The sequence below is a fragment of the Phaseolus vulgaris genome, chromosome 9, assembly GCF_000499845.2.
Source record: "Phaseolus vulgaris cultivar G19833 chromosome 9, P. vulgaris v2.0, whole genome shotgun sequence".
Lineage (NCBI taxonomy): Eukaryota > Viridiplantae > Streptophyta > Magnoliopsida > Fabales > Fabaceae > Phaseolus > Phaseolus vulgaris.
In genome coordinates this window covers 22109933-22133322 of record NC_023751.2, presented here as the reverse complement: position 1 = coordinate 22133322, position 23390 = coordinate 22109933, and the positions used below count along the sequence as shown (strand labels likewise).

Sequence of the window (23390 nt, the reverse complement as noted above, 5' to 3'; positions counted from 1 at the left end):
TTGAAAAAAGATTTTCAACAATAATTATTAAATAGAAATCTATATATGAATTGAAATTCATAAATGAGAAAGTAAGTGTATCTCTAAAAACTATCTCAATAATGATAAGATGATTTTTTTTTATGATTGACTAAATAGCCCAACACATAAATACTTTAGATTGAGGCAACCATGTTATATTAGGCAATATCTAATTTATAATACGTAACTTACAAGATTTTAAGGTACTACAGCAAGCAATGTTAAAATATACAGGTTTTGATGAGTAGTTTCCAAGTTGCTTCTTAAGTGACCAACGATGTGTAAACCGACAAACCTGGTGCTTTTCATTCTAACATATTCTAAATAATGTATTACAAAACAAATTTACGTTCAAATTTAAAAGCGTTGTGGTTTAAACCTGAGAGACCCACATCTACAATACATAAGTGAGTTTAAAAATATTATTTTATGGATAATTTTATAAAATTATGTTATATTTAAAATCATTTTATAATAATATGGTATCATATTCATTTATCATAATGAAAATTTGTTAAGTTTATTAGGTTATCTGCTATCGAACAATTCATAAATATATAATCTGACATACGAATGGAAGACTATCAGAATGAAACGGTATACTAAATCCTAAATCCTAAATTCTACATTAACTCACTAAAAATAAAAAAGTTTCATAATATAAATTAAAGTTGACTTTATGAAATAATTTTATAAGATTTAAATAGAGTTTTAACCATTTCTTAATATAAACAAGATTATAATATAGTAGTTGGTGATTTTAAGGTAATTGGCGTGAAGAAAAAGAAAATTGAAAAGAAGAAAAAGATGAAGAATGAATGATGGTGGTGACAATATCATAGAGGGTGGTATGAGAGCCAAGCATTCGATTCCAGTTAGAGTGGTTGGAAGCTTTCTTAGTCCATAGTCATCATTTCAAATTCAAAAACGTGTTATTCTTCTTCTTAGCGTACTTTGACGGATAAATCTACAACAAACATTTTCTTCATTCAACCTTATTCTATTCAGTTTTGAAACAAATCTCACTTAGGTCAAACAAAATGAATTATTGTATATTTGCGAATTGCTTCATCTAACCAAATTACTCAACTTTGGGAACTACCATTTGGGATTGTTTATCGAGATTGTGTTACAGATGCATGTTGTATATTTTTTTTATAGGATTAAATATGTTTTTTTTATTTATAATACAAAATTGATTTTTATTTCTGATTCTAACTTTACCTCGTTATATGGAATTGGTTCAATTTTGTCAATCCCTTAAAAATAGTCACAACAAATGTTAATTTACAATTAGAATAACATATTTTGAAAAAACTAACCATCTTTAAAAAAATATTAATCATTAACACACATAAACCATTTCAATAATTTATATACTAAGTATGTATGAATTGTTGAAAGTTTAAAATTGAGGCGAAAATCAATTTTATATTAAAACAGAAAATATATTTAACTTTTTTTATATATGGATTCTAAACACTTGCTTGTATAGTGACATAATTTACCTGATTTTATTAGGATTACTTTGTTAGAAATAAATGAGGTTTTTTTACATTTAGGTTTGTACGTTTTTATAATGAATTTCAAGTTTTGTATTTTTCACATTTATTTATTTTATTCATTTTATATATATTGCAGATAATTGATAAGAGTGCCAATAGAATATTGTAGTTTAAAAGTGATGCTTAGTATATTAAAATTTATGAAAGAAAAATAAGAAATCACGGTTTTTTTAATAGTGTAAATATCGTAAAATATTATCTTTTTTTTTTATTGAAAACCCTTATGGTTAACATTCAATTAAAAAAAAAACCTGTTTGGTTACCATCATTTTTATATTTTAGAATTTTAAAATAAGGGGTCAATTTTTTAAAAATAATTTTAAAACCAATTTACTTTCTTTTGATTTAGCTTAGGCCTCCATTCTTTCTCAACACAATATGCGAAAAATGTACAGTCTTGTTACTACCTAAGATTAAGAGACAATATATGCTTATGTTTAACCTGTCTAAGACAAGCACAAATAAAAGGATCACTGAATGAAGTGGTGACAATCGTGTATATCCTCTTTATATAAACAAAACCAACAGAAGAATTCCACATATTGTATAGAATAGTGTCACATATTAATATATAGTATAATGTTATGAAGATATAACAATTTTCCTCTACAGATACACACATTCATCTCCTCCCATAATCCTTATATTTTTGCATACCATAAGAATCTACATTCCATATTTCTAAATAGTTTTCCCTCACCCAAAGTATGGGGCAAAAAAATTAGTTTAGGTTGTTTTGGGAGGGTTGAGTGGCTATCAACCCAACCCAAGCATAATAGTGCTTCCATACTATATGTGAAGAATGAGATGTGAAATGAACATGTTGGATAATTTTTTCCACAATTAGCAGAAAATGAAACTAATTTTTTGTTGTAATTATATGTTACCTTTTAAAGGTTAACCCTTCTAAGTAGTCCATCATCAAATATGTTCTAAATGAAAACTTAACTTTGTTAAAGAACTAGTGTTACTAACCTGTGCATCGCACGGGAAAGAAATACAGATATAATTATTAAGTACAATTATTGATGAAGTATTATTATTATATTAATAATATTTTATACTATATTTTTGACTTTTTTTATGGTATATTTTGGGATTTTTTTTATTAAAGTTTCTTACTTTTATCATTTATGTCAATTCTTTTCATCTCTTTATCGGTTTGTTTCTTCTATTGTTTTTTATATTGTTGTTTCTGTGTTTGTTGCAACATAAAAATGATTTCTTTTTTTATTTTCTTATAAAAAATTGATTGCTTTTGATGTTTCTATTGATATAAAAAATAACTTAAGATTTAAATTATATTATAAAAGTAAAATAAAAAATTAATGTTGTAAGTGAAATCTGAAAAATAAATAAAAGTAAAATCATAAAACAGTTATTTTATGTATATGACATTTTATGGTCAGAACAAATACCACAAAGAAAACCATAAATAAAGAGTGTAATAAATATAAACATAATAAATTTAAAATAAAAATAAAAAATAAAAAACATTCATGTAAACATTAATATGAAAGCAGTTATCACCAACGTATCGGAAATATACGCGATATTCTCTTCAGTCCAAAACCTTAGTCTTCCAACATTCTAGTTCACCTTTACAACTTTCCTGTGGTAGAACCTCTATATAATTTTTTTCCATCTTGATCATACAATTCCTTATCCAAAAAATGAACATTTAAACAAATTAGTAGTGAAGAAATATTTCATATTACAGACATGGTAGAGGAAAGCATAACTTACAAATGAACTGTTATTACCAATGTCCTTGTTACATTTCTCACAATCTACAACTTTCTTATGACAAAAGTTTATGCATCCTCTCACAATCTTCAACCATCGAATATCAAAATATGCAAATGTACAAAATAACAATAGCAATACACAACTATACAATGCAAGACATGACATGTCATATATAACAGTATGAAATTGTGGGACATATCCATGTTGTCATTTTGTAATATAAATTGAATGTGACAATATGATTTAACTTCAAATTACAATTCAAGGTGTAACATATAACAACATTGCTTTTCAAATATTGTAAAAAAAAAACTTCAGTATAAACAACATTTTTTGTCTTGTTTGTTACATTTCCATCTTCATTGAGAATAAGAATTCTCAATCCTTTCTTCGTTCTGACTCTAGAGACAGCTACATACAACTGTCCATGTGTGAAAACTGGACGTGGAAGATATATACCAACTTTTGCCAATGATTGACCTTGGCTCTTATTAATTGTTATTGCAAAACATAAAGCTATTGGAAATTGTCTTCTTTGGAATTTAAAGGGCATACCTGCATCTGAAGGGATCAAATTCATTCTTGAAATCAATATTTTCTCACCAATGTTTGTTCCGGTTAGAACTGTTGCACGAATTACATTTTTACTCAAAGCAATAACTTGCAACCTTGTTCCATTACAAAGACCATTGGCTTGATCAATATTTCTCAAAAGCATAATAGGCACGCCAATTTTCAACTTAAGGCGATGATTTGGTATCCCTGGACATTTTATCTCATTTAAGAATTCAGACGTGAACCATTCCCCTTGAATCTCCTGGTCTTCATTTGATTGGCAAGGTGTATCCGAGCTAAGATAAGTTATTTCTTGAGCACTTAATAGAGATAAAATAAAATCATTCACTTGCTCTACTGATTCAGTTGTGGGACAAAGTATTGCTCCATCCTCAAAGTACCCAGGAGACACCAAAGGGGTTTCAGTGGCCTCAATCAATAGATCATGTGGGATTTCCATTGAACACTCACCATTCTCATTAAAACCAATTTTACCATCTCTAATTTTCAGGATCCAATAAGCAAATTCTTTGATATTCTCTGCACTTTCATTAGATTTTGCATGGTTTAGTCTCATGTTCTGAGAAAGTTTTAAGACTTGACAACTTAGCCAAAAATGAGAAGAGTTGATTGTTGACTTCACAACATCATATCTTGATGTTTTTTTTACAACTGGCAATATTTGCCTGAAATCACCTCCTAAGACCACAACCTTCCCACCAAATGGTTTCTTACTATTTTCTTCATGCACCGTTCTCATAAGATCTCTCAAAGTTCTGTCAAAGGCTTCAAAGCACATTCGATTCATCATTGGTGCTTCATCCCATATAATCAATTTTGTTTCAATTAAAAGTTTGGCCCTATGACTTCCTTGAGCTATGTTGCAAGTCGAGTCTTCATTTATTAAAATAGGAATACAAAATCTAGAATGTGCTGTCTTCCCTCTAGGAAGCAATAAAGAAGCAATTCCGCTCGATGCTACATTCAACACAATCTTTCCTGTAGATCTAATTGCAGCAAATAATGTTCTCCAAATGAAAGTTTTGCCTGTTCCACCATAACCATATAGAAAGAAGAAACCACCCTTTTCAGAGACAATTGATGAAATGATGTTTTCATAAACATTTAGTTGCTCAGTAGTGAGACATTTCAACAATGATGTATGCTCTTTTACCATTTCATCTTTGTTGTAGTTAAGTTCATCCATAATAAAGCTATTTTGAAAGAAAGATGAATGAGAAGGATCAAGTTGTGGCAAACAAACAAACTCTTGTAATGACCTGCCATTTGCCATTAATAACTCTTGTATTTCTAATAAGCAAAGATCATATAGTTCTTTATCCTCAATCTGAAGACCTAACATTTTTCAAATATACAAAACACGTTCATAATTTATAGTTGAAACTATGTAATTAAAATTTGCATTTTAAAGAATCAGTACTTGGCAACTGTAACTCCTTTCTTTTGTGGTATAAAATTTCGTCTGACAGTAATTTCCAAGAAGCATTCCAAACCACATCCGGTTTGGACATTGTATTCATGAACAATAATGAAACAAATAGATGCCTGAGTTCATGACCAGAAGCTAATTCACTTGCTTCTTTTATTGCATCAATGAATTCTTTGTCATCTTTCAATAGCCCTAGTGCATAGCAAGCTTCTTCATATGTATTGAATATTTGCCCATTTACTGTCCTGATGCTAGCATAGTCAACACAACCTTTTTGAATAGTTAACAATATCCTCATGTGAAATGAACATGTTGGATAATTTTGTCCACAATTAGCAGAAAATGAAACTATTTTTTTGTTGTAATTATATGTTACTTTTTAAAGGTTAACCCTTCTAAGTAGCCCATCATCAAATATGTTCTAAATGAAAACTTAACTTTATTAAAGAATTTTGTCTTTCCACGTGTTTTCATAATTTTCTTATTTTACATATTCACACTTGCCACTTATCTCTCTATAAACATGTTTTGATCCATCACCAAGTTTTCTACTTATGTTTTATTCAAGTCATTTTGATTTACTTTCTTTCTCACACACCTTAAAGAGGTTTCTCCACCAAATTAACGTTTTTCTTAGAAATTTGTTTCTCTAAGATATTCCTAACTATCATACCTACACTTTAACACTTGTAACTCAAGAGATTGTTCTTGTTTTGCTAATAATACACTCTATGTCTCCATTAACTTCTTTCTTTCCAAGAAACTTATTGTATCATATAATTTTTTATAATCTTTCTTAAATATGATACAACATTTCTTCTCTCTCCATCTTCCACCATCTCATTTGCTATGAGGGCATAAGTTTTTTTCTTCCAAGAAAGCGCATTGTCTTTGATTAGTAATCCTTCTAAAATTTTCTTCAATCTTTTGACCAAGATTTTGACAACAATTTTAAATATACACCCTATAAAGAAAATTTGTTCAAATTCTCCTAAATGTATGAATATAATCAACAACGAGTTACACCATTAAAATTTTTTCCATTCACATAAAAATCTTGTAAGAAATTGACGAATTTTGTTTTATATCCTACCAAAACTCTTTAACGAAAGTCATATGGACCCAAACTATTAAATCTCTCACACTTCACATAATCTCTTTGACTTCCTCTTCTTTGGACTTTGAAAAAAGTTTAGAAAAACTTGTTTGAAGAAAAAAAGAAAGCTTATTTAAATATTACATATTAAATTTAATTATATTTTAATTTGGTCGTAATACATACGTGACAACGTGGATGACATGACGAGACATAGGGTGTCATGTTTGCAAAACTAACGACGTTAGTTAACCGTAAACTAACATAAATAACAATTCTTATTTTTATGGAATGATTTTTAACTTTCATGCATTTAAGGATTAACTTGTAATTGCAACACACATTACAATACCAAAAAAATTCTTCAACCTTAATTTTTTCTCTCATATACTTTTTACTTACTTTTTTAATTTTTTGTCCTCAGATACTTGCACGATGCTTTTGGAATACTTGAAGACATATTTAAAAAATATCTAATAGAAACTTAGATATTATGAGGTTCCAAAGTCTCATTTAGATGCTCATTGTTATATTTAAATGTTTGGTTCTTCCTCTTTCACAGCTGGTATTTGAGGATGTATTCCCTCAAATTTCTGTTATGATCACAAATAGATGCTGAGTTGGGAGAGAAATTAAATCAAGTCACAATTATACCATTCATCACTCACCACAAATCGAGCTTGTAATTTTCTAACTTTAATAAATAAACTGGAGTATTATTGAGTCTAACTATATCATTTGAACAGGTTCCAATGGTTAAAGTGTGATGCAACATATTGGAAATGGAAACTTTTTTTTCTTGGAAATGTACTGTTTGAGGAATCGTGAAAGCTAAAGTGTGATGCAACATATTGTAGTTTTCATGGCGTTGCGATTGCAATGCAATTGATGGGGTCTAGTCTTGGAATGGCCTGAAATAAGTGGGACTTGGAAGAGACCTTTATTTGTTGATGTATAGAGTTAAATACAAGTGCAGGGACGCAACCGTGCATACCCCCTCGATTGTCCTTGTTCTGTTTGAATCTTCCTTTTCAACTTTCTTGTAGGACCCTCAAATTAACTTCTGTTTGTTATTTGGTATCATGATTGCTGGATTGGCTCTCAGCTTCAATACAGTAACATTGCAGTATATGTGGTCTCATATGCAGCCCCAACTGTTTCCTTGTAGGCCACACCTTATTAAATTTCCAACTCCTTCCATGTTATGAGAAGAAAAATGGTGTGTTGAGGAAATGATAATGTCAAATGTGGCAGAGTCCAGTGTCATAAACGGTGACTGCTCAACTAAGAAATAGAGACACTTAAACAGTGCTTAATTGTGTGTGTAATAATCTGTCAGATACATGATCATTTTCAAGGTTTTTAGTTACATTCTTATGCTTAGATAAATAGATAACTTGTGTGTCAACTAATGAAATGTTACTTTGCTCTTAACTATTTGATTTGTAAGAAGAGCTTAGTGTGTTTGTTTTATCAGTCAGTTGAAGGGAGAGACATGTCATAGATTGAAACACAGTGTTAATTAGACAGATTGAAAGGTAGCTTTGTTATTGGTAGCTGAAGTTAGAATAAAGGAAAGAACCCCAAATGTATAAAAAAGAGGAGAAAGAAAAGGCTTTGCATTTTGCATGTGTTGCTGGGGACAGACAGAGAATATTGAGGCAGTGTGCCCCAAAGCATGGCCATCATCGTAGAAGGGTCTGAGAGGGAAGGCATTGACAGGCACTAGCACTAGTTGCACAGACACTACACACTAGTTTTTTTTAATGAAGCGCTGAGCTTAGATATGGTCCACCTCAAAGTTAGACATTGCATTTAATTATTATCCGCTTGATGTTAAAGTTAGACAATCCACTTTTCTTGTCCTTTTTAGTATCTCTTTAATCACTCCAACCTCAACTTCAGACTTCAGATAATGTATGTTCCTCAAATTCAACGTTTTCAAAATCACATTAACTCAATTAAGACACTTATCTAAGATTCAATAATTAAACTCTAACCAAACTAACATCAACAAAAACTAGATAAATGCACTCAAATAACATAAACTAATTAAATCACTGCAAGACTTTGTATAAGTATGCTTGGCTTTTCTCATCAGTTTTCACTGGTTTACCAGTTTCTAAGCCGATTCTTTGCAGTATGATTCAACATGGTTTAATTGGATCAAACACAGAATGTAGTTTTCAAAACATACACAAAAAGGGTATAAGCAGACTTCATAGTCTTTCAAAATAGTCTTTTTTTGTACAGAAGATATCATGGCAGAATGGCATTAATAAAATTAAAATACTGTGGTAAAGTAATTTTGTTGACGTAAGGACCTTGAAAGTATGAAAGAATGAACTTGGTTAGTAATAAGGTCTAGTTGAATAAATAGGAAGTGTAGGTATTGGCAAGGATGAACAGGAGAGATAGAGAAAGGTTGAGGTGAGAATGTACGTGAAGTTGGTAGTAGTTTAGTTACTGTAGAGGCACATTGACAAGGCAATGCAGTAGCCAGTAGCTCCTTTAATTAGGGGAATGGGTTGAGAGATAGAGAGATTGAGAGAGAGAGAAGTTGAAATACAAAAGGCACTATCATTGGCGTATGGACAAGTTTTTCCTGTATAGAAAGGGTCTAAAACTGTTCCTAGTTACTTAGCCGGGCCATTAATACGAAGTGGGACCAAAAGATTCACCTAACCACAAAATAGATGACATAATGTGATAGTAATATCATATACACCACTTTGCTTTGCTTTCTTTTCATTGGTATTCGATACTTCTTTTCCTTCAAAATATGATTTTTTCCCCATAATCTGTTTTCTATCTTTTTCATTATAATAATCACTTTATCTCACAAGGGCCCGTCCCAAAAAGCTTCCCTCAGCCTTTCCAACTTTCTGCTTCCAACATTTGAAGAACCATCCGAATTCTTTTGACTCAATCTCTTTATTCTTCCCTCACTGCTTTTCCTCTCTGCCAAATTACACCCCACATGAACTCTCAAACCAAACCAACCCCTCAGCTCTGACACTCACACTCTTGCATTTAATTGCCCATGTTTCCTTCCTTTTCCACCTCATTTTCCTCACAATATAGACACCCCAACTTCACATCTTCACTCTTCAATCTTCACCATCTTGTCACTTTACACAATGGTTATACGTAGCAGGAGACATCAATTTCTATTGCTCTTGCTCATCTTGTTTCTCTGCACATTGGGACACTGTCATGGCTCAAGAACCACCAGCGTCTTCAAATTTAAGCCAAAGTCTCAGCAAAGAGGTCACTTTCTTGGGTTCTTGCCTAAACGGATGCCCATACCATACTCCTCTCCTTCAAAGAAACACAATGACATTGGCCTACAAAGTTGGAGATCACCCTAAAGACTAGTTTTTCTCAAAGGTGACTTTTGGATCATTATTTCAATTTTCTGTTGAAGCAAAAACTAATGTACATTGGGGGCATGGTGCAGTTTGATGACATGTTATTTTGATTCTGGGGATGTAATGGTATAAAGGGTATGTATGATCTGTTAGGTGAATTATTTAAAGGAGATAGTCGATGCTTAATCTCTTTATTTTTGGGGGTTACTTTTGGAGTGTATATCAGTCATTACAGACAATGATGAATGATGAAAAAGCTGCAGAATTTCCACATCAACGTTGTTTTTCTGTTGTATTATATACGATGATAAGAACATTTCCAGTACTTATACCTCAGTATATATGCATATACATATTACTGCACATGCATGCATTTGGTGTACTTCTTCCACAACTGTTCTTCTAAATCAGTATTCTGTGTAAACCTGTTGTTCTTCAAACGAACTGCAACACTAGTTTTCAATTTTTTGCTCAGAAGAAAGGATGATTGATTTGAAGCTTATTCATGTAAGTGATCAACTTTTTTACGCTAGTGGGTAGAACTTCACTGACACTGAATACCTACTGCGTTGAATTTACCTATGCAAGCAAGAATCTGATGCCACTGAATTCGGGCATGGTGATCTCAGTGTTATGTGATCTTGGTTGCGTGTATTACATTCTTTTAGATTTTTCACAGATAATTGTATGCATCAGTTATTTCTGAATTATGCAGTTCAATAATTCATCTAATACTTTCAGCAAGGAATGTAAGATATACAAAATAAAAATAATAAATTTATTTGTCGAAATAATTATAGTAGGAAAACAAAAAATTAAATATTATATTTTGAATATAACCAAGCACAAAGAACTTAATTAAAAAATATAAAAAAAACAGTATTTCAAGAACAACAGTAATGATGTAAATTAATATCCTTATAATGTATAGTATCTTGTAACTGAATGATAATATAAAATTATTTTATCCTATAAAAGCGCAGTCTAATTTTCCTATATTACTTGTTTATAAAAATAATATATTTGTGATAATTTTATTTAAATTATTTACTATAGCCTTCTATTTTTAATTTATTTTTTAATTAATTATGCTCAAATAAAAATATAATCAATCCAAAATCAATTGAGATACAAATGTAATGGACTCATAATTGTGTATTATAAACTAATAAATACAACATTTTCTCCATGTATAGTTAACCAAACAAAACTTTACTGTCTCTGTGCTTCCTTTTAAATGTTATTTTTGATAATATTAACTTTTTGAATAATTCATTTTCAGAATAAATTATTGAATAATTCAAATGAATTGATGCGAATTCTTTAAACATGCTTTTGTTTTTAATAACTAAAAAATTCACACACATTGCTAAGATGATGAGAATTGATTGGGGTTTCATTGGATTCCTTTGAAAAAGATATTGGGAGGGACATAAATGATAAATATAATAATTTTTTGTCCACCATTATATATGTTGCGGTGTTATTTTCATCATTAGAGTTCCATTTTAATTTGTGTGGTTTTGGGCAATAATCATAAATCAACTAATTGTAAACCCAAATGAACATGATTATTGAATCCATGAAAGATTATTTTCATAACATTGTTTTCACAATGACGCAATTATAAATCTTCAAATTAAATCAGATTTCAAATAGAAAAGCTTTTCTTTTATTTTTTGTTATCTTTTGGTTGAAGTCACATCTGCACGGTTGTATTACTCACTATTCAATTTTCATTTCCAAAAGCATCGTGCATTGTCCATCACCATTGTAGACACTAGATAGCTTTCTTATTTAGGGTCAATTCTCTGTACCAAAACACACAAATAGTAATCAAAACAATGATATCCAACTACAGCTACCTTTCAACTAAGCTCACCCCTCTTCTCTCATTACTCTTCCCATCCAAATTATATAAAAAACTTTTTCCTTTTTCATGTATAATAAAAAAATACCAGTATACAATCACTACAATAAATAAATTTAGAAACAAAAAATAATTATTCACTATATTAACTAACTTAAATACCAATTTAGAGACTAAAATATTATTTATATTTAAAATGGTTTCTATTATTAATAAAAATTTATAAAATAGTTTCTAAATTAGCTATCTACTAATATTTTAGATTTTAAATTAACTTTTAAAAGACTAATAGAGACTAATTTAAAATATAAAATAATAAGTAGCTAAAACTTTCATAACTAATAGTTAGATGCCAATTTAGAAATTATTTTATAATTTTTTATTAATAATAGAAATTACTTTAGATACTAATATTTTTTTAGTTTATAAAATAGTTTCTAATTTAATCAAATAGTATTATTGTGATTTTTAAAATTAGTTTCTATTTAATAATTTTTTTAATAAACTTTTGAAAGTTTCATTATCTTTTCATTGATTCATATTTCAGTAAACAAATATTTTTCCTTCTACTTTCAACAGTTGTAGTATAAAATAATTCAGTGTGTTGTCAACCAGTTTTTTTTTTTATATATATTAATCAGACTTTTTTTTTTATATATACTAAGATAAAATTTATGGAATCGAAATTTTTATGAATTGGATTTGGCCCATAACTGCAGCTGTATTTCAAAAATTGATGGCAATTGGTACTCATTGATTCTAAAACCTATGAGGCATGCTTTTCCCACGTTTTGTCGTTTAAAGGAAATGAATAATGATGTGTATCCTTTAGTTATGTATTATTTTGCTATGAACCTTGTTCAAACTCTCACTTTACTAAAATATTTAATTCGATTTGGGGTGTTGGAAAATGACTTATTTAATTGGTGATTATTAATATTAGAATAATTCCAATGCAAATTATTTAGGCATTTCTTAGAAGTAGGAACCAGTTATTAGTTAGTTGGAAATATCATTTGGTAGTTATGGTGTTTTTAGTGTGAAAATAGTATTATACTTGTAATATAATAATAGTAATGATATAAAAATATTAAAAAAAGTTAAACAATCTTCCCACAATGAATTACTTTTAACCCGTTAATATTTTTAGTTGTGTTTGTATCTGTTCAATCAACATTATTATTCCAACTTTAGTAAGGTTGCAATAAAATGTGAAATTCATTTTATACACTGAAATGGTTAAAATAATATTTTCTATTAAATACATTTTATAATATAGATAAATATAGAAAAAGATGTGAGCAGAATATATTCCATTATTGTATTTGATGAATGTCATCTGTAGCATTATATAAACAAATATTTTTTTCACTGCTTTTACAGTAATGATAACATGAAATTAATCAACCACTCCTTCAATTGGGTTGGGTTAGTTTGAAATACTCGAGATTTACTTTGATAGCAAGCATTTCTAGCAAGTGTTAACATGATATTAAAATTCGTTTTTAATAGATTTTTTCAATGAAAATTCCTTGCTACAATGACTAATAAGAGAACCCTTTTTCATCCATATCCCACTACTTACAATTGCTACTTACAAGGATATGGATAAAGGAAGACACACTAATAGTAATTACTACATGTTAGAAAAGTGAAAGTGATTATTTGAAGTTTGCCAATTTTTGTGACAACTTCCTCCTAGCCTCAGAGATGGCCTGATATCTTCTTTTTGATAAATCTTTAATTGCTTCTTGATATTGTTGTTCAATCATTTCTAACTCTGTTCTCAACTCATCCTCAGGTTCATACAAGGAGGGAGCACTACGGCAATATAATAATTTCATCCTACCATAGCTTTCCACACGTGGAAAACTCCTAAATTCAGACGAAGCCTCGAATTCAGATGCAAGTGAGCTTTGACTATTAACTTTGTGCAAGTCAAAGTCTGTAAATCCTGATTTAGCAGACATGAAAGAAACTGTAGAAAAATGCTTATCATTGAAGTCAGATGTTGCACAAGTTTGTGACGTCTCAGAACAAGAGTCGTCTATCTTTGCCTCTCCTTGAATGATAATGCTTGTATTAGTTAAAACCTTGTCAGAAACGACATTATCTTTGTTCTCCTTATCTGATGATGTTCTACGTGAGGTTGCGAGACCAGCAGGTCCAGTCACAATTTGGATAGAATCTCTTGAGCTTTGGGTGTGTTTTGTTAACTCAAAGTCTTTTTGTTGACTTGAATGAGATAATTTACCATTAGAAGAAACTAAATGATCAATTGCTACACAAGGTTTCCAATCAGGAAGCAAAGTGGTCAGTAATAGATCGATCAACTCTGCTATGAATTTAACATTCTGTTCAGCCAGTTCAAGTTGCTCAACCATTTCTCTGGAAACTGAAATGGCAGTATCACTGTTGATGTAGAATACGAAATGGATATTTCTTGCGCGCCCTGCATTTTTTTTTTCCAGATAACTTAACTTGCAACCAATAAATTCCAAACATGCTTATTAAGAGAACTGTAAGTTAAACTAACCACTTTGATCAGCTATGCGGAGGACTAGTGACACAGACTTTTGATCATTTTGTTCACCTTTTAGAAAAAATATGTCACCTTCCTTTAACCTTCTTATCTCAACACATGGTAAAGGCAAAACATCATCAACAGAATCAACAGAATTATACAGTAAAGTGGTTAGTGGTAGCTCAGTGGCATCACCAAGATCCATTGAAATGGATCTAATACGCGTACTAGCAGGGCCTTCTGACATAAGACAACGATTTTCAAAGGCTCCATATTTAGGAAGAACGATATCTGGTAATGGTAGACGACGATTCTTCATTGACCCACTCACTTGCAGAAAATGGTCCATCAAAAGCTCTTTCGCTGACAATCTTTGAGACGCTGGGACAAGACATTTCTCAATAAATGATTTTACTTCTGCATTTTTGAGTTTGGAAAGAGCAACAGGCTTTATGCCCTGCAATATTAAATATTATATGACCATGGATCCAAATAATTGCTTAAAGAAAAAGTACATTGTCAATAAGAGTACGCACAGATGAAACTTTCTTGTATATCTGAGCTGAGTTTCTACATTCACTGTAAGGATATGCAGACGTAACCAACTCAAGCATGCACATCCCAAAAGAATATATGTCGACTAATTCATTATAATGTTCATCATACAGTTCAGGTGCCATGAACTCCGGGGTTCCTACTAGGATTACATATGTGTAAATATAATTGGAGTAGAAATCAAATGAAAATGAGGCAAAGAAGTCAGAAGAAATCTTTCAGTAGTATTTTTTTTACGTATAAAATAATTAAATTCTTGATCATGTTTTAACAATACAAAGGATGGAAAATGAACCAAAAAAAGAAAATGCAACAAAACAGAAGAACATACCAATTACACTCTTGGCATTAGTTTGTTTTAATAGAGTTGCCAACCCTAGATCTCCAATTTTAACTTCTCCTCGGTGACCATTTATAAATATATTATCGCACTTCAGGTCCCTGTGCATAATAGGTGGGTTGTGACTGTGAAGATAGTTTAAACCATTTAAAATTTGCCTGGCCCATCCTTTAACTGCCTTCATGTCAACCTTCCTGTGTTTCTTGCTGTACCTAAATCATACATCAAATCCACTAACCAAAAGGTTGATGTCATAAAAGAAGGAAATAAATAAAAAGAAAAACATTTATATAGGATAGTGAACACACTGTCTGAGGTTCCCTGAGGTGAATAACTCAGTAATCAAGTTCATAGTCCTGTGCTTGTCATCAATCCAAGAATTATGGAAAGTCAAAATGTTATCGTGCTTTAGTGACTTCAAGAGATGCACTTCTGAGTACAACCTATCTGGGCCACCAGGTGACTGTAATACCTCATCAATATGAATTTGGCTCCATGCAACTTCAAGTCCATTAATTTCATCAAATGCCTTGTAACTAATTAATTATAAATAAAGGAAAATATGCATATCTTGAAACAAATTTAACTCTAACAAAAAAATCGAGACCCAAAGAATTTAGAACCTTATGTAAACTACCCAATCATGCACCATTAGACCGACCCTAATGGAAAATGTCATACACTATGTTCTATAAATTGAGCAGGGCATTCAATATGTCTTTCAATTTTACAGACAAAAAATAGTAAGCCTTAAAGCGAAAGAATTAGATTACCAGTGAAGTTCTTCTATAAGAACCGAACTAATAAAAAAACATTATTAAAATCATAAAAACAAAGGATACACAGTCTTGAAAGCTCCTTGACCGATAACGTCTTTATACTGTTATGAATATAGAAAACAACACCAGTTTAATCCATTGTTAAATTTTCTAGGGAGGAAGTAAGAAAAAAAAATCTCACAATTACATTTCATACCCTAATGTAGCGATTAGTAGGATCAGTTTCAACAATATTGGGATCAGGAGGCTCTAGAAGGCCTGCACCCTCCTCCGAGCTTTCTGTTCCTACCAAAGTCATCTATACTGTTTCAAAAATAGTTGGAATCAAAATTATCAATGAGCAGTTTTTAAGCATCGTGCTAAAAAGTTGAAAAACCCAAATAATATAGGTATGCGTTAGTTGAGGCTAATCAGATAAAGAAATTAATGCATGTTTTTTTGGTGAATTAAGGAATGAATACAATGTACCTTGGAACAACAGGAGCTTCTAAGCTTAGCCTCTCCGGAGGAATTCCATAGAATTTAGAGAGAGAAAAGGACATCAGAGAGAGAATGGAACCCAAATGCAAAGAAATAGAGGGGGAAGCGAGAATGAAACCAAAATGCATAGGATGAAATTGTGTCAATGAATCGCATGCCACAACTTTGTCTTCCAACACAAACACCTATCTCTTCTCTTTCTCTCTCTCACTAAAAACAGCCAAAATTAATTTGCAAGACACCCGTTTCAAATGCCACCCCTATTTATGCTTTATCCTTCTCTCACCAACAAATATTCCTCTGCTTTCCTCAATCATCATTCCCTTCTCCTAATTGTTATTCACCTATAGTAATTCTAATCCTCATTACTAATTATTTCACCACAAATATTTGTTGCCTATATTTTTCAAACTCTAGACAAATTCCCGATCTATACTTGTGCCCATCATGTATCTGTTTTTCAGTAAAAAGTGTTATTGCTACTTCCGTAAATCGAGAAGACGACAAATTTTGTAGAAAATAAAGTCTTCTTTATTTTATCGTTGACAAATTAATTTTCAGATTTTTTTTAATGAAAATTTAAACATACAATATAAACTAATTCAACTTCAATCAAATTTAAACATTCAAAATTCATTTAATTCAAATTAATTATAATAAACCAAACGAAGAGTATCACTCGTTAAATAATTCTTATTGAAAAAATAAAACAAGTCTGTCGGGATGAAAGTGAATGGTGAGGAAAAACTAACAATAAAATAAATAGAAAGAAATATTATTTTTATACTTTGGCATAGGTATTACTTGACTTAATTACATTTGACTTTTGATTGGATTGGTAGTAATATAGAGAGGAAAAAACACAAAAATAAATAAGGATAGAAATCGGATGAATATATATAATAAAAGATGAATAAAAAAAAGAAAAAGAAAAGAGTAAAAACTTTTCTTTACAATTGTTTCAAATTAATGAAAAAGAGGGTAATAGATAATAAATAAACTATGAAAACATTTTAACATTAATTAAAAATTGTTTATGCTGTACACATTAATTAAGTTTTAAACCTGCATCCTCAACTACATTTATGCTTTGTTGGATTAAGAAGTGGAATTGGGGAACCTCACACACACTCATGAAGCTAACAAACATTCAGGAAATTGGAATCAATAGAAGAATTGAATCCAAACATTCAATCCATCAAGTTGTCATAGTATACATTGCAGTACGCACTATGAAGCCAAAATAAAACAAATACAACGTTCTTCACTGCAACACTACCAATATATTAGTCTTCTAACAGAAAATAGATAAATACTAACATCAAGATGCTCCTCATCACTGAAAAACATGTTTTATCTTACTTCATGACTACTGCTTCGAGACTTTATCCAAAGCATCAAAAACATACTGCTGAGTTACATCTTCCACGATGACCGTTTTATCTCTCGACTTAGAACCTGTGCCTAGAGAGACTTGTCTTCGTTTCACACCTAAAACCTGTATAAATTATATTAAACTTCAATTATTCATACATCTTTATAATTAAATAAAATAATTATTTTACTCTTAATACTTAAAAACTTGTTTTTTTTTCTATACATATTTTAATCTGAAAAATTAAAATGGAATATGAAGAGATTAAAAAAATTTAAAAAAATAATAATATACATAAATATTAATAAAAAATGTTTGAAATGTAGACTAAATTTTGTTTGGTATCTATAGACACTAAATATATGCAATTACACCTTCTTCTGATCGCCAAAACATGGATTGAATATAATGCAAACAAAAATGTTACACTCAGAAATCGGAACTTACAGAACTGAAGAAATCGAGAAGAGCCGCATTTGCTTCGCCATCCCTGGCAGGAGCGTCAATTTGCACTCCCACCGCTTCATCGCTAATATCTAATTATTGAAAAAAATCAAAATCGTATATATTAACTAAAATCAAAGAAACGCCAGAGAGATTGAGATTGAGACAGACCGGTTACGGATGCAGATTTGGAGCCAGGTTTGGCGTGGATGGTTACCGCGACGGAGGAAGGAGGCACGCAGCGAATACAAGACGGAAAATCGTTAGGTTTCTCCGTCGGCGGCGTTACCCTAGGCTCCGCCTTTGCTTTTCCCCTCTTCGCCGGCGGCATAATTTATAACGACGCCTTTTCGTTGCGTACAAGGGACGCCGTCGTTCTCTTCTTAATTTTATGATCCGTGAGAGTACCGATTTTAAGAAACAGTTCGCTGCATGGATTAAAAAGTTAATAATTTATATATAAATTATAACACGCACTTTATTGTTTTAATCTTATACATAAAAAATAATTAATTTTTTCCAATAATATTATCATACATATTTTTTCCAGTGGGTTATTAAATTTATGGAAATTTCTTTAACAAGAGAAAAAAAAAAGTCATTATCTGATCAGAATTATTACATTCTCGATTACCATTGGATCTTTTTTTCATCACTGGATTTTTTTTCATCACTGGATCTTTTAGTAATTTTGATGAACTATTTATATTCTAATATTGATAGTTATATTATTACCTACCATTGCTTAATCTAGCTTCATCTAATATATTTTTTAAGAGGACTAAGACACAATAAATTATATTAAAAAAATATTCAACTTTTATGCCTTAAAAAGAAAGAGATAAATAGATAAATATTAAAGAATGAAATAAAATATTACAAACGAAATGACTATGCACGTTATGTTATTTGGTTTGGGACAGATCAGCACTCTAAACAAAATAGTGTGAACAAAGTCATACAGTATACAAGAGTTCTTCTTATATTAAAATTAAGGCAAAAAGTGAAAACTGTAAAGGAAAGACAAGTGTAAGGATTAAATTAATAATTGAACTAATTCAAAATTATTAACACTAATCGTCACCCCATGCTATTTAAATCTTGATTAATCTTTCCAATTATTTGGACAAGAAACTGCCAGAACATAACAGAAACCCAATCCGATCTTTGCGACGCGACGCGACGCCAGGGATGGGAGCGTCCACTTCATCGGAGCCGAGGGTTTCGGCGGAACAGAATGAGGCGGAGTCCGTCGCAGCCTCTACTGGAGCTCTTCCAATGCTTCAGAATGCTTTCTCCAAGCTCGCCAATCCACAAACAAACGCTGTTCCTTTGGAAAATTTACAGGTACTACTCGAAACGCATACAACCTTCTCGTTCTGGATCGTAGTTATTTTTGTTCTTTTTTAATTGATGACTTGTAAGCTCGTTGTGTTCAGCAACGCTTTAGTTTCGCTGGAGAAGGTCGAAGTTGTTCCGGAAGCAACGTGCCAGATTCGTTAACGGTGATGTTGGATCACCTAGGCTCAATCCTAGTGGATCAATTTTTTGTTCCCGATAAAGGGGGAATAAACTGGGTTGAATTTGTTAAGAGTTACAACAAGTGCTGTGCGAGGGTGTCATCGTCGGTTTCGCTAAACATGCTCTTGAGAGTGTTCGTGGCTGTCTCAGAAAGTGCTAATGTACCTATTCATTTGGAGTTTGAATCAGGGGATACTGATTGTAAGATTAACGGCCACCTTCTTCCTAGTGACGTGTTTTTGCTTCTTGCCCTGTGCTGGGTTATGTCGTGGGGTTCTAGGAACTTGAAGGGGGAAGGGAATCTAAGCCTGCCGGATCTGAATCATTTGGTGTTGTCGGTGATCACATCGTGTGGTCAAGTTGAGGGTGGTTTGGATGTGTGGGACCGTGATATCTCGAGCTTGGAGGCCCAGCTTCCTGCTGGGAAGTTCGTAACGTGGGTTATGAATACCGTGCCCTGCCTCCCCGATTGCCTGAGACTGTATTTTAATGCTAGACTTCAAATAGCAGCAACTGATGGGGTAAGTTTTGTGTCTATATTCACTGGCTTCAGTGATCATTGTGATTTTTTGTTTTATAATTACCACTTTCGGTTAAGTTTTGTTGATTTCTTTACTCCATGAGACATGACTAGTATCTGCCACTCTGGGTTGATTACATTCTTAGGAATGGCTTCTTGTTTATTTGTGCTGTAAGTCTGCTTTGTCTACAAGTTAAACTCATTTTTTGCCTTATCGTGCCTGTGTTTGGATTTTTCAAAAATTCAAGTATTTTGTTTTTTAGTGTAATTGACAGCGCGGGTGAAATTTATCATTTTGAACCAAACAGAGGCTTGTTCCACCTTCCTACTTTTTTGTTTCAATGTATTGGAATTTAAGTAATTTTTTATTCTGTTTTCTTCTTGAGAATAAATGAAACTCAACTGTGTTGCCATTGAATAATTTAACAAAATTAAGCATTTTTCCTTATAACTTCACTGCTGGTATCTCTTCTGGCATGGCAAAAGTTCCACATACTAGTTGAAGAATATTAAGTAATTTTTTATTCTGTTTTCTTCTTGAAAATAAATGAAACTCAACTGTGTTGCCATTGAATGATTTAACAAAATTAAGCATTTTTTCTTATAACTTCACTGCTGGTATCTCTTCTGGTATGGCAAAAGTTCCACATATTGAAGTACATTTCTAATTGATTTTTCCTTGTAAGTTCAGTTCTGTTTTTAGCTGATTAATAATTAATACAATGTTCTAAAGAATTATACGACATTGTTCTACTGTCTGAGTGCTGAGAATTCTTAGGTTCGTAATCTCTGGTACACTTATTATTCATTTATCATGTGCCGAGAGAAGAACAATGTAATTGTCAAATTACATTGTTCTACTGTCTGAGTGCTGAGAATTCTTAGGTTCGTAATCTCTGGTACACTTATTATTCATTTATCATGTGCCGAGAGAAGAACAATGTAATTGTCAAATTATTTCGCATTTTCATTGTTATTATTATACAGATTCCTTTTGTCATTGCCAATTTGTTTTTAGTTAAATAATATTCTATATTTCTTATCATATTATAAACTGAAACAAGTGGGGAAAGCACTCTTTTTTATGTAGTCCGAGAAAAATATGCTGCATGTTAACCAGAGGGATATATCCCTCTGGTTAACACTGCATATGGTTCCTAGGTGTTGTAATATCAACAATTCTTTGACTGAATGGCAGGTTGAATTGGCACCCTCTGATTCCTCCTCTGTTGGAGTTATTTCATCAATAGCTGCACATGATTATCTTTTGACCCAAGGAAGGGCATGGGCAATTTCTATCACCAACAAAAGTAGAGTAAATGAAGAGATTTCTGGCGCATTTATAAGCAATGGAGGTGGAATGGGTGATAAACTTGTTTATAGGTTTGCATCACTGACCCTCAATCCTATTGTGCTTTAATAGTCTTGGACACTACTCAATTTTTTTTTCCTTTTTAGTTAAAATGAGGGGAAAGGTTTCTTGGTCATCTATTATGATGCTTTCCTAGATTTTTGTCTATTGACATACACTTTGCACTGCAACTTTCGGAATTTCGTTCAGACTTACCAGTTGGAAACGGAAATATCTGTTGACATCAAACATCTATTCTGTTATAGGTCATCCACTCATGGAAGAGGCCTTGGCAGATTTTGGTCCCGTGTTGAAGGTTACAAAGGTCCTTTGTTAATTTTGATATCTGCAAGTTCAGGTGAACCTCATGAAGGAAATTCTGTTGATAGGAAATGGGTTATAGGGGTTCTTACAGATCAAGCTTTTGAAAGTAAAGATATCTTCTATGGAAACTCTGGATGTTTATATTCTATTGACCCAGTGTTTCATGTGTTTCCACCTATTGGTAGGTATTAGGCGTGACAATGTTCCCTTTCCTGTTTCCTCTCTTTTGGTGGGGATTGTCATCAGATTTTGTGAAACCATGAAACCAATTATGTATGTTACTACTGACAGGTAAGGAAAAGAATTTTGTTTATAGCCACTTGCATCCTACTGGTAAAGTTTACCAACCGCACCCAAAGCCAGTTGGTCTTGCATTTGGAGGAACTCTAGGAAATGAGAGAATATTTATAGATGAAGATTTTTCAAAAGTGACTGTTCGCCATCATTCTGTTGACAAAACTTACCGCAGTGGATCCCTCCTTCCGGATCAGGTATAAACTGTGTGATTATAAAACATGTAGCCCTGTATTGTTTTATGCATGCATAAAAAATTGCTGAATCTGTTTGTTCTCTGATGTAAACATTTTTGAAGTCATCCTAAAACAACTAGTCATCTTATGAACACTTCCATGCTGGCATGCTGTGATATTTCCTATCATTATATATATAATGACAGTGCATTCTATATTTGGGTGATGTTAAAATTCAGACACATTTTGAGAGTTTTGGTTAACAGAATCATGGCCATTGACCAATAACAAACTGAACTTGACGATTCCATGTATGAGCTGTTGTTGGCTTATGTTCCAGGGTTTCCTACCCGTTGAGGGCATCATTTCAGTAGTTGAAGTTTGGGGACTTGGAGGGAAAGCAGCGAAGCAAGTGCAGGATTCTTTCAAAAAGAGAGAAGAACTTTTCACCGAGCAAAGAAGAAAAGTATGTTACCCTATATCGTTGTCCGATTAGTTGTTACAAATATTAACTTTTATAAATCAAACAGCAATAATATTTTATCATTATATTGTGTAGGTTGACTTGAAGACCTTTGCAAATTGGGAGGATTCACCTGAGAAAATGATGATGGACATGATGTCGGATCCAAATGCTGTTCGAAGGGAAGACCGCTGAGTTATATCATTAATGTGGCATTGCATTGGAATGAATTTCATGCTTTGTGTTGTGAATGATCATTATTCTTCAGGCATGTGATCCTTAAGTGACTGTACATAACACAAAAAAGGTGTATATTAAAAATTATATGGGGTTTATGTATGTTTACTGTTTCGTCCTCGAATGGGATAGAGGTATTGCATTAGGAGAGTGACTGTTATGATAAACGATATTAATACAGAAAGGTTTCGAGAGGTTGAATTGAACATGAGAAAGAGAGTTTTACAGAATATCCAAAAGCTACGTACAACCAGAAAAAAACCATCTTATAAAGCATTCCTGAACAGAAATAGCTGACAACACATAACTACTAACAAAATATTTACAACA

The 23390-nt window shown here is 31.7% G+C and overlaps 4 protein-coding genes across 8 annotated transcripts; 1 reads left to right on the top strand and 3 right to left on the bottom strand.

Moving 5' to 3' along the window:
• Positions 1-3187: 3187 nt before the first annotated feature.
• LOC137822304 (uncharacterized) lies at positions 3188-5638 on the bottom strand. The gene is made up of 4 exons (XM_068627190.1): positions 5332-5638; positions 3685-5246; positions 3333-3419; positions 3188-3247 (listed from the first exon to the last, which is right to left on the bottom strand). The coding sequence occupies exons 1-4, from the start codon at positions 5636-5638 to the stop codon at positions 3188-3190; spliced, it is 2016 nt and encodes a 671-aa protein (XP_068483291.1).
• A 7526-nt stretch (positions 5639-13164) lies between these two features.
• Positions 13165-16599, bottom strand: LOC137820724 (probable serine/threonine-protein kinase WNK6). Of its 4 annotated transcripts, none has more exons than XM_068624938.1 (8): positions 16344-16599; positions 16072-16178; positions 15939-15976; positions 15405-15632; positions 15088-15308; positions 14738-14895; positions 14214-14658; positions 13165-14129 (listed from the first exon to the last, which is right to left on the bottom strand). In XM_068624938.1, the coding sequence occupies exons 2-8, from the start codon at positions 16171-16173 to the stop codon at positions 13339-13341; spliced, it is 1983 nt and encodes a 660-aa protein (XP_068481039.1). In that variant the 5' UTR covers positions 16174-16178; positions 16344-16599; the 3' UTR covers positions 13165-13338. The 4 variants fall into 4 exon arrangements, with proteins under 4 accessions (XP_068481039.1, XP_068481040.1, XP_068481041.1 ...); XM_068624939.1 differs by having other exon boundaries at positions 16072-16173; positions 16344-16484; XM_068624940.1 differs by having other exon boundaries at positions 15405-15666; positions 16344-16462.
• Positions 16600-17504: 905 nt separating this feature from the next.
• LOC137820725 (uncharacterized) lies at positions 17505-18608 on the bottom strand. Its single transcript, XM_068624942.1, has 3 exons — positions 18346-18608; positions 18178-18266; positions 17505-17853 (listed from the first exon to the last, which is right to left on the bottom strand). The coding sequence occupies exons 1-3, from the start codon at positions 18503-18505 to the stop codon at positions 17725-17727; spliced, it is 378 nt and encodes a 125-aa protein (XP_068481043.1). The 5' UTR covers positions 18506-18608; the 3' UTR covers positions 17505-17724.
• A 500-nt stretch (positions 18609-19108) lies between these two features.
• LOC137820781 (uncharacterized) lies at positions 19109-23162 on the top strand. Of its 2 annotated transcripts, none has more exons than XM_068625022.1 (7): positions 19109-19521; positions 19614-20216; positions 21414-21598; positions 21833-22071; positions 22182-22381; positions 22701-22826; positions 22920-23162. In XM_068625022.1, exons 1-7 carry the CDS (start codon positions 19366-19368, stop codon positions 23016-23018), a joined length of 1608 nt encoding a protein of 535 aa, XP_068481123.1. In that variant the 5' UTR covers positions 19109-19365; the 3' UTR covers positions 23019-23162. The 2 variants fall into 2 exon arrangements, with proteins under 2 accessions (XP_068481123.1, XP_068481124.1); XM_068625023.1 differs by having other exon boundaries at positions 19285-19521; positions 21833-21924.
• The last annotated feature ends 228 nt before the right edge of the window (positions 23163-23390 follow it).